General features: G+C 44.0%; 1 protein-coding gene across 1 annotated transcript in view; it reads left to right on the forward strand.

Moving 5' to 3' along the window:
- Positions 1–5,781: 5,781 nt before the first annotated feature.
- Positions 5,782–11,487, forward strand: part of LOC139639663 (A-kinase anchor protein 6-like) — a gene marked incomplete at its 3' end in the record, with an annotated part of 9,231 nt that continues 3,525 nt past the window's right edge. The window contains 4 exon segments of the mRNA XM_071513813.1: positions 5,782–5,877; positions 7,500–7,609; positions 9,606–9,747; positions 11,159–11,487. The exon segment at positions 11,159–11,487 is cut by the window's right edge and continues 388 nt beyond it. Of these exon segments, the coding sequence (XP_071369914.1) occupies positions 5,782–5,877; positions 7,500–7,609; positions 9,606–9,747; positions 11,159–11,487 (677 nt within the window).

Here is an 11,487-nt window from a genome sequence, read left to right on the forward strand (position 1 = left end):
TCTCTCTCTCTCTTCCTCTCTCTCCCTTATTAGTATCTCTCTCTCCCTCTCTCTCCCCCCTCCCTCTCTCTCTCCCTCTCTCTCTCCCCCCTCCCTCTCTCTCTCCACCCTCTCTCTTTCTCTCTTCCTCTCTCCCCCCTCTCTCTCTCTCTTTCTCCCTCTCTCTCTCTCTTCCTCTCTCTCCCCCTCTCTCTCTCTCTCTTTCTCCCTCTTTCTCTCTCTCCCCCCCTCGCTCTCTCTCTCTCTCACTCCCTCTCTCTCTCTCTCTCTCTCTCTCTCCTCACAACTGTCCCCATTGGCAGCTGTTGTGTTGGAGGTAGACGAGAGAGAAAGTGTGTGTGTGTGTGTGTGAAGGAGGGAGAGAGAGAGAGAGAGAGAGAGAGAGAGAGAGAGAGAGAGTGTATTAGAGAAATATGAAATATGTGTTTTTTCTGTAAGAACATAGGGTTAGGGTGTCCTTTTTTGCACAAACAGTATATACTGGGACACACACACACACACACACACACACACACACACACACACACACACACACTCACACACATATACACACCAGGGTAAAAAATTAACGAGGACTCGGGGCAAAAACACCCTCCAAAGTTCAGAAAATGCCAGTGAAATTAAACTTGAGGGTGCAAAAAAAATGTCCCCGATAATTAGGAGCGGCCATTTTTGCACTTCATCCTCCTCACACTTTATTTGTCGAGTTGTGAGTGTGACTCCTGTCCCTCGCGGGCCACCGTAGGCGACGGAGTGGGAACAGATGAGCGGGCGGTTCTGATTCCTTCAGTTTGTTTCTGGGAGAGAGAACTGGGTCAGTTTGTGATGAGAAGCAGCGAGGAGAGAAGGCCTGACAGTTTCCAGCAGTGGGAAACAAGTTAAAAATAATCTTAGTGCTTCAAATTGAGTGTTTATTTGCCAATATGCGTTATTATTATTATTTCTTAGTTCACTAAAACTGTTAAATACAAGTAAAAAGGACCAAAATGCCTCTGAAAATCAGATCAAACGAGCAAAAAGTCTTATTCAGACAGACTGACACAACTTTCCCTGGATGAATGAAAAATTAATAAAAGAGAGATGGATAAATTGAGAAAATAAGAGAGAGAGAGAGAGAGAGAGAGAGAGAGAAAATCAAAGAGAAGTGTAGAAAAAAAGTTAATTGTTACCCTGATTCACACACACACACACACACACACACACACACACAGCCACAGTTAACAGACACACTGACACAGTTCAGATGTGTACGCACATACTGTACACACACACGCACGCACGCACACACACACACACACACACACACACACACACACACACACACACACACACACACACACAGGGGAACAGGCTCGTCTGATTGAATTAACACCAAGTCTGTCGTTTCCATCTGAAGTCATTTGTTAGAAGATGGATCTTCAGTCCAGTCAGACCGCTGGAAGCTAATGAGAGCGCTGCAGGGACGCTGTGTGTGTGTGTGTGTGTGTGTGTGTGTTTGAGTGTGTGTGTGTGTGTCTGTATTAGCATTTGAAAGCTGTGTGTGAATTATTGAAGCTTCTGAAAGACACCGGTGACATTTTCACCACTGTTTTAGAACAGCATGACAGCACTTTGATGACGAAACTGAGTGTGTGTGTGTGTGTGTGTGTGTGTGTGTGTGTGTATGGGGTAATGTATACTGTGGTTAGGCGAGTAAGTGCTTGTATGTTAATTGTGGACTTGTGTGTGTGTGTGTGTGTGTGTGTAATGCAAGCATACACACACTCATCTGTGTGTGTACTTCTGTGAATTGTGACTGTGTGTATGTGTGTGTTTATGTATGTGTGTTAACTATGGGTTCATATGTGTGTGTGTGTGTGTGTGTGTGTGAGTGTACAGTATGTGTGTGTGCGTCTATTCAATATGGAGTTGTGTGTGTTTGTGTGTCGGTTAATATGTGTGTGTGAGTCTGTTAACAGTGTGTTTGTGTGTGTGTGTGTGTACAGTATACAGTATCTCTATATGTATTTCCAGTTTTATGTACAGCATGTGTGTGTGTGTACAGTATGTGTGTATCTCTGTTCAGTGGGGGTTTTCTGTGTGTGTGTGTGTGTGTGTGTGTTTCCTAGACAGTGTGTTAACTGTGGATTTGTCGAGCTCGGGTCTTTCCTGTTAATCCTCTGCTGGAGGATTGTGATGAAGCGGCGTGGGTCGGTCGGTCGGAGATTCGGGTTCGATTCTCAGATGAAAGCGACGGGAAAACACACTCTGCTCCAAATAACCGCTGATGGAGAGAGACGGGAGAAGCTCTGATCACGTCTTCAGGGAGAGAAAAAAGAGAGAGAGAGAGAGAATCCCGTCTCGTATCGTGCCGAAGTGCAGAGAAGAGTTTCGGCTGCAGTATCCACTCTGGAAAGAAACAGAAAGATGTTTCTTTTACGGAAGGGCCGCATGTGAAGAATTTATTTGGAGTGAGATTGAGATTTTATCAGTTCTGAGAGTAAAGTCAGAATTTTAAATTGAAAGTCAGAATTCTGAGATTCTGAGATTAAAGGAACAGTTCACTCAAAATGCCAAATGAAACACAGGTGAAATGTGTTAGTCCATATAACACACAGGGAGGCTGCCAGCACAACTTGGTAGCAGCCTTCTCCAAAACAACTGAAGTCAATGGGGACCTGTTCTTTAGAGCTCCAAAACAAAAACAGCCAAACAATCACACTGTGAATAGAAAGAACTATACACCATTATTTGTTGCAAATCAATCAGCTGTAGTTCAGATTTGCACTAAATGATGGTGTAAATATACTGTAGGTCTTTTTGGAACTCTGAAGAACTGGTCCCCACTGACTTCAGTTGTTTTGGAGAAGGCTGCTATGGAGTCGTGCTGCAGCCTCCCTGTGTGTTATATGGACAAACTTCACCTGTGTTTCAACTGGCATGAGGGGGAGGAGATGATGGTGGAATTTTCATTTTTGGGTGAACTATTCCTTTAATGTCAGAATTCTGAGAATAACGTCTGAATTCTAAATTGAAAATCAGAATTCTGAGAAAAAACTCCCAGAGTTCTGAGACCAATCCCAGAACTCAGAACTCTTTTAGAGGAGAGAGTCAGTGAAGACACACTGTGTTATCTAATGATGTTGGATGGTTTTCATCGTGTTTCTTCTTCATTTCTGAGAATTCAGTAGACGATGATCAGAGGAATGTGGTCAAAGAATACATTTCCAAAATGCTGTAACAGACATTTTAGAGGAAAATCATCATTACCTGTAGATGTCAGTCATTTTGGAAAGCAGGTGTCATGTCTGTCTCTTCTTCTGTGGTGTCCATACCAGTTAAGAACAGCTGAATATGAGCATCAGTCCAGACTTCATTTTGTTCTGCTAGGCTTTCCAAGCATGAGCAACCGCCTCTGTCTCCTTATTACCCATAATCCCAGACTCTCAGTGTAGTTATTTGGTGCCACCAGAGGTCAAAGGTCATGACATGATTGGATGCTGAACGCAGCCTCGGTGAACTCCGGCCTTAACAGTATCAGTCCTTACTGTCAGTGATACTGTAGTGTGTGTGTATATGAGAACTGGGTCAAACTTTTGACCCAGCAGTGGGTCGTTAGCAGTCTGCTGTCTCATCCTGCTGCCTGCTGTCCCGGGTCAAGTGAGTTCCTCGGTCGGCTGTTACCATGTGAAACTCCCTGGAAAGAACACACATTCATTTTTAGCACGAACCGAACCCCAAACCCTGGCAGTGACACAGGAATAAACCATTAGCCACTGTACAGAGTTTCACCTGACTCATAGTGACTCATAGTATTCACTCCTTTCCTGTTTAAAGCCACAAATATAGGCAAAAACAGACATTTATATGAATGTATATACTTCTTTCTTTACTTTCTTCCATCCATCCGTAGCCGGTTCTCCCTGTAAGCTGAATAGGCAAATTCCTCGGGCCTCAAGCATCCTTTAATGTAGTTTTTCTACTTTCGAAAAATACTTTCTTATTGGATACATTACATCATAAAACCAATCAAAAGCACTGATTCGGGGAAGGCCCACCCCCCCCACCCCCAGCAAGAGATGGATCTTATTGGCTGAGGCCCCCCTGAAAGTCTTCATTTTTAGCTCATGTCCAAGTGGAGAGAGCCACATTCACCTTTGTATTTGTTACATTTTACATTTAGATATTTATGTGCTGTATCTTACAACAGGTAACAAACATACTATGCTTTAAACACTACATTTTTATTCAGTCTTTATTGCTTGATGGTGGGTAGGATTGGTCTTAAAAGGGAGGGGGCCTCTGCAGAACATTTAGCCCAGGGCCTAGATCCGGCACTTCAGTCTGCTTTGAATGTTCAGGCTGCTTTTTAAACTTAATTACATAATGAACAAAAGGTTTGCGGCTTATTATTAAAGGCATTCAGCACATGTAAGATATCGTTGAATCTTGAATCTCCATAATTTGAAGGAACTAAAGAAAAATAGCCTTGTTTTTAGCCAATTTTTTCTTGAAGGCTGCGAATTTTCCCAAGGAGCCTGTAATCCTTCAACTGAAGCTACAACGTTTTCCCATGACAACACTGATATGATTAGATTCATTTGCACTGTACTGCTTCACATACATTTGGTAGAGTTTTAAAATATTCAGTCACTCTGCCAAACATCTTTCCTATTTCCCGTGAGCACCGTAGGGCTGGACGATATGGTTGAAATCAATATCACGATAATCATAAGGATTTTTTTCGATATCGATATATATGGCGATATGGCTCACATAAGCGAAATCACGTTAAATAATCAAATTAATGTTCATCATATTGAACCGTTTGGTGCGATTTCAAACTAAACTGAAATTTCTAAATAAAATTAGAGTTTCTAAATAAAATTAGCTTGTTCTCATCAGCTCAGACAGCAGAATTGTGCGTCTCGATATCCCAAAATCACCATATTATCACAATATAATCCCACTGAAATCCGATAAACGATAATATTGAATTATCGCCCAGCCCTATAGAGCACCGTTGCATGGAAAACGACGCTTCAGAAAAAATGTGTTTTTTAGCTTCATAGCATTCTGTGTTTTGCTTCTCCGCTAAATAACTTTAACACATCAGGACAAAGTTGCGGTTTCCTAAAAGTGTGAAACCTGCGTTAAAAGACTTTAAAAGACGTCTGATCTGACTGCGTGTCTCTGCTCATTACAGCAGCTCTGTGTGTTTATCTGACCGACCTGCAGTGGCGTGTTTGACCTACATTCCCACATGCCAGGCGGGCTTGTCCTGGTTTATTCAGGGAGCGGGAGGCGGAGGTCCAGGGCGGAGAGACACCCTGCAGCCTGTGGTGGGACGGGGGGGTGGGGGGTGGGGGGGCTGTTTAGACGCGTCGCTATGGTGACTCAGCCGGTTCAGGTGCAAGTCAAGCATCTGTCACGGGTTCGAAGCCAGGTCACCTGCTTTTTCAAAAGGTCAATTAATTTTAGTTTGGATTAGTTTAGTTCATCTGTTCAGTGATAAAAAATAGAAGTGAAATGACACACTGCAAAAACTGACAAGCGTGTTAAGTCATTTCATCTTGTCTCCAGACTTATCAAGCTTACTTTAAGATTTTTTTTTTGTGAAATTATCTCACTGCACTGGCAGATTTACCGGTTTCAACAAATTAGACTTTTTTTTTCAGGAGAATGTAACTTGTTTCAGGACATTTACTTGGGAAAAGTGAAATTGTCTTGGAGAAAGTTTCTTGTTTCGAGATTTTCTTAATTTTTTTGTGATGATTTCTTGAAAGAAGAAGTCATATTGGCATGAATCAAGTGAAATTTACTGAAACCAGCAAGTTGATCTGTGCAGTCCAGTGAGATAATTTGACTAAAAATATCAAAGTGTGTGTGGTGATGAGAGTTTGTGTGTGTGTGTTAGGAGCATGAAGGAGACACATGAATGCTTAGAAATAATTTATATTGTCTATGAAGTGTTGTGAAACTAGCAAAGTCATCTTTCATTGCAGAGTGAAATATTTAGTATCATTTTTGCAGTGTTTTTATTCAGTTAAAATCCTGTTATTGTCACGTTGTTGCAGTGCTTGAGGATTCAAATGTATTTTAATCTGCTTGACGTTTATTTGGCCACCAGTGTTTTAGCTCAGCGCTCGCTTCAGGGTGAAAAAATATTATTTCTCAGCATAGTTTTCATGTGAATTTGCTGTGGCTTGGATAAATATGTATTTAAATATTTTATGTTATCAAAGAGGATGCACCTCAAATCACAGTCTGACATAGATCCTAAATATACAGTGTGACATTTTATTTTCTGTTTTTAAACGGTGGAGTCTGTCTGTCTGTCTGTCTGTCTCTCTGTCTGCCTGTCTGTCTGTCTCTCTGTGGTTTTACAGGGTCTGAAATTAGTTAGGTAATATCAAACTTCCCAGCCAAGTGTGTCATGGCGTCTGTCTTAAGCCTCGATGACACAGACAGACAGAGAGAGAGAGAGAGAGAGAGAGAGAGGGCGAGAGAGAGAGAGAGGGAGAGAGAGAGAGAGAGGGAGAGAGAGATAGGCAGAGGGAGTAGAAATGTCTTAACTATAGAGTTAGTGCTAGCCTGTGAAAAGTGAATAGTGTGATAAGGTGGATTTTTTTCCAAATGTAGGTTACTGTGACACAGTAAACTGTCTTGTCTTTAGCCCTAGTCTCTACTCCAAAACATGAAGAGTTGTAGCTTGAGAAGAGTCAGCTCAGTTAACCTGAACAAACTGTTAGCTAGCTAACTAGCCAACAAACACACTGATGTTAATGTGAACATGCTAACGCTAGCTGCTACTAGCTACGTTAGCTAGTGTGCTAATCAGATGTGTTAACAACAAGACAGTGATGGTTAGCTGACCAGATGCTATGGCTAGCTAGCTAACAAGCTGACATTATCTAAACACTAAATCAATCAGATGGATCAGTGATGAAATGATCAGTTCAGTCAGAAACAGACAGAAATTAACCGTCTGTTCAATTCTGTTGAGACGACAGAAACACAGTCAGCTGTTCAGAGAGCTGAGGACCTCCAAGATGGCCGACAGAGGGGGGTTATGTCACCTGAAACCTATTAGATATTGGTATAGGCCTAAGTATGCCATGTTAAACTGTGTGTGTTGTCGTGTGTGTGTTTTCTCTGCAGTGTTCTCCCGAACTGTTCCATGTGAAACTGACTCACATTTTAAAAGTGGAAACATCACTTCTGCTTTTCCTGCATTAATACCCCAAACATGTTTTTGTTCTCCACTGGCTGTTATGGATTTATATTGGTTTACATGGCTGTGATAAGGTAGTGTTGTGTGTGTGTGTGTGTGTGTGTGTGTGTGTGTGTGTGTGTTTAGACTAAAACTTTCTTTTGTGATGTTTTTATCCCTTTTGTAATGTCTCTAATATATCCTTCTCCTCTTTTCTTGTGTGTCTGTGGGTCTGCCTGTCCATGTTTTGTCTGTCTGTCTCTCTCTGTGTGTGTGTGTGTGTGTGTGTGTGTGTGTGTGACTTCAGGACATCTGTGAGGACATCTCTGACCATGTGGAGCAGATCCACGCTCTGCTGGAGACAGAGTTTTCCCTGAAGCTCCTGTCCTACTCCGTCAACATCATCGTCGACATCAGGTGGGAGCTGTGAAGAGAATAGAATAGAATAGAATAGAATATAACCTGCTAGAGATGAAGTTCTCCCTTATTGTCCTATCACATCAACACTGTAGTCAACATTAGGTTTGTCAGCTGAGTTAGTATTCACATTAATTGCACAAACCTTGATGTTTTACTTAGTTAACTGAGTGTTGTGGGTGTGTTTCTGGGTGAAAAACCTTGTAACTCCAGCTTTGGTGATTTTCATGTTTTAACATCAGCTGAAGGATTGGCTGGTTCTCTATGGGATTGAGAAAATGCTGCAGTCCTTGGCCTGATGAAACCCTTTGAAAACACATTTGATAATCTCTAAGACAGTGATTCTCCACCTTTTTCATATGGAGAACCCCTAATTTAGTCCACATTAGAACCACGGGCCCCCATTTGATGAGATTTTGTCTCTTGGACCCAAATCTGAGAATATTTTTATTGTTAGATATGATTTTGTCCAGATTTCCATGACTATCTGTAGAGAGATAACAGAGACACTATGATCAAAGCAGTCATTCTTCTACATTCTCTAATTGTGTTCACTAATTGTAAATGAAATAACGCTGAAGTTTAACATTATTCATCAATTTGCTGGGGACCCCCTGGAACCCCCTCAAGGACCCCCTGGTGGTCCCCGGACCCCACGTTGAGCACCACTGCTCTAAGATAACACGGTGGTCGAGTTGAAAACAAGGTTGCTTTTCTCCGCTCCTGAAAAATTCACATTCAGGAGATATGAGGTTTTTACTGGACATCTCAGAGTTTGAAAACATCACTCAGTACAAAGCTGCAAGAGTTTGAATACAGCTTTAATATTCCTAGAGAAAGATTATGTATGTAAAAAGGAAAGGAGCTGAAGGGAGAATCTATTTCTGTAGTTCTTTCTTATCTCTGAAGCTACTTAAGGGGAAACTTAAGTGGATGTTGAATTAAAAGCTCCAGTTTAATGAGGATTTTTAAAAACTAGAGTCTCAAAACAGTTCCTCCACTGAAACATCAGCACATCCTGATGCAAAGTTAAACTAATGCAAGTGTGAAAGAAAGAAAGAAAGAAAAAGTGACATTCACCTTTTGAAAATCTGACACTTGTTAGAAATTGATTGCCCTGATCAATAAGTGCAGCTCATTATGGAAAACTATTGAAGTTATTGAACCACCGAAGACCTTTACTCACAAACACCAGATACACTTTTGAGAATTAAGTCACACACAGTCGCACAGAATGTAAAATGACTCAGTGATGCTCTTTGTTTATGGTCCTTATACTCAAAATGAATGTGGTAATGATTTATCCCACTACTATGACTGGAGAGCGGTTTGTGTGTTTGTGTGTCCCGAGAGGAGAGGAGGAGAGGAGACAAGGAGAGGAGAGGAGGAGAGAAGAGAGGAGAGGACAGGAGACAAGGAGAGGAGATGAAGAGAGAGGAGAGGAGAGGAGGAGAGGAGAGGAGAGAGGAGAGGACAGGAGACAAGGAGAGGAGATGAGGAGAGAGGAGAGGAGAGGAGGAGAGGAGAGGACAGGAGACAAGGAGAGGAGATGAGGAGAGGAGAGAGGAGAGGACAGGAGACAAGGAGAGGAGATGAGGAGAGGAGGAGAGGAAAGGAGAGGAGAGGGGGAGAGGAAAGGAGACAAGGAGAGGGGGAGAGGAGAGGTCAGGAGACAAGGAGAGGAGATGAGGAGAGGAGAGAGGAGAGGACAGGAGACAAGGAGAGGAGATGAGGAGAGGAGAGGAGAGGACAGGAGACAAGGAGAGGAGATGAGGAGAGGAGGAGAGGAGAGGAGAGGAGAGGAAAGGAGAGCAGGAGAGGAGACAAGGAGAGGAGAGGAGAGAGGAGAGGAGAGGAGAGGAGAGGAGAGGAGAGGAGAGATGAGAGGAGAGGAGACGAGGAGAGGAGGAGAGGAGGAGAGGAGGAGGTTATAAATTCTAGTTGAAATAAAAGCTTCAGGTGTTCTGACCTCCTGACCCTGTCCCGTCTCTTCCAGGACGGTCCAGCTGCTGTGGCACCAGCTGCGGGTCTCAGTCCTGGTCCTGAAGGAGCGGCTGCTGCAGGGGCTGCAGGACTCCAACGGAAACTATACCAGACAGACCGACATCCTGCAGGCCTTCACACAGGACCAGCACCAGGTCTCACACACACACACACACACACACACACACACACACACACACACACACACACACACACACACACACACACACACACACCTGGGCCTAATGTTTTGGACACTTACAGGTCGCTCTATTCTGATCTGCAGCTACAAAGTTTTAACAGGCAAAGCGGCTTTGATATCGCCTTTCAGAATGTTACATTGTTTCTAAGAGTTAATATAGCCAGCTGGCAAATACTAATTAGGTCGCATTAATTGAAAACAATCAGAAAAACACCTCAATAAAACGACTTCAGAGCTTATCATCAATCCCAAACATCGATGCGAGTGTTCTCCAAGCATCGTTTCTTCCTCTCGTCTTTCAAATAAAAGCCGTAGAGAACCGGGAAGCTTCGAACATCTGGGATCAACTTCTCCTCCATTTTACAGTTGCCAGACAGAACTATTGTTGATGATAAGATCAGATAAGATCAAATAAGATAAGACTGCACTTTATTGTCCATTTTCATGAAAATTTGTTTTGCGACCAGAACAACATACATCACACAGCACACAGCACAGATAAGATCACAGGACTAAAAACATGAAACAAAATCACATCAGGAGCGAAACAGGGAAGCATGGAAATGATGTTTGGGCCTGTTGACATCAGCTGAGTCTGTCTGTCTCTCTCCTGTCTGTCTCTCCTGTCTGTCTCTCTCCTGTCTGTCTCTCTCCTGTCTGACTCTCTCCTGTCTGACTCTCTCCTGTCTGACTCTCCTGTCTGTCTGACTCTCTCCTGTCTGACTCTCTCCTGTCTGACTCTCTCCTGTCTGTCTGTCTCTCTCCTATCTGACTCTCTCCTGTCTGACTCTCTCCTGTCTGTCTGTCTCTCTCCTATCTGACTCTCTCCTGTCTGACTCTCTCCTGTCTGTCTGTCTCTCTCCTATCTGACTCTCTCCTGTCTGACTCTCTCCTGTCTGACTCTCTCCTGTCTGTCTGACTCTCTCCTGTCTGACTCTCTCCTGTCTGTCTGACTCTCTCCTGTCTGTCTGACTCTCTCCTGTCTGACTCTCTCCTGTCTGACTCTCCCCCTGTCTGACTCTCTCCTGTCTGTCTGACTCTCTCCTGTCTGTCTGTCTCTCTCCTGTCTGACTCTCTCTCCTGTCTGTCTGACTCTCTCCTGTCTGTCTGACTCTCTCCTGTCTGACTCTCTCCTGTCTGTCTGACTCTCTCCTGTCTGATTCTCTCCTGTCTGTCTGACTCTCTCCTGTCTGACTCTCTCCTGTCTGACTCTCTCCTGTCTGTCTCTCTCCTGTCTGTCTCTCTCCTGTCTGACTCTCTCCTGTCTGTCTCTCTCCTGTCTGACTCTCTCCCTGTCTGTCTCTCTCCTGTCTGTCTCTCTCCTGTCTGTCTGACTCTCTCCTGTCTGTCTGCTCCCCCTGCAGACTCGTCTGGACGCTCTGACTGAGGTGGACGACTGCGGCCAGCTGACCATCCGCTGCAGTCAGGACTACTTCTCCCTGGACTGCGGCATCACCGCCTTCGAGCTGAGCGACTACAGCCCCGGAGACGAGCCCGAAGACCGCGGAACCGACCCGGAGCCGGAGCCGGAGCCGGATCAAAACCAGGAACCGGGGCTCGAGGAGAACCGAGGATCCCCGCTAGAACGTTGCTCGCACCCCGAACTCCGACCCGATTTCCCCGAACTCATCCAGAGCGTGGATCTCCTGACCGGTTCGGCCTCAAAACAAGATCCGGGGCACGGGGACTCGTT

Source organism: Centroberyx affinis, unplaced genomic scaffold, assembly GCF_046629955.1.
Source record: "Centroberyx affinis isolate AG114_WGS23_722 - 3 ecotype Tasmania unplaced genomic scaffold, CSIRO-AGI_Caff_v1 ptg007544l_1, whole genome shotgun sequence".
Classification (NCBI taxonomy): domain Eukaryota; kingdom Metazoa; phylum Chordata; class Actinopteri; order Beryciformes; family Berycidae; genus Centroberyx; species Centroberyx affinis.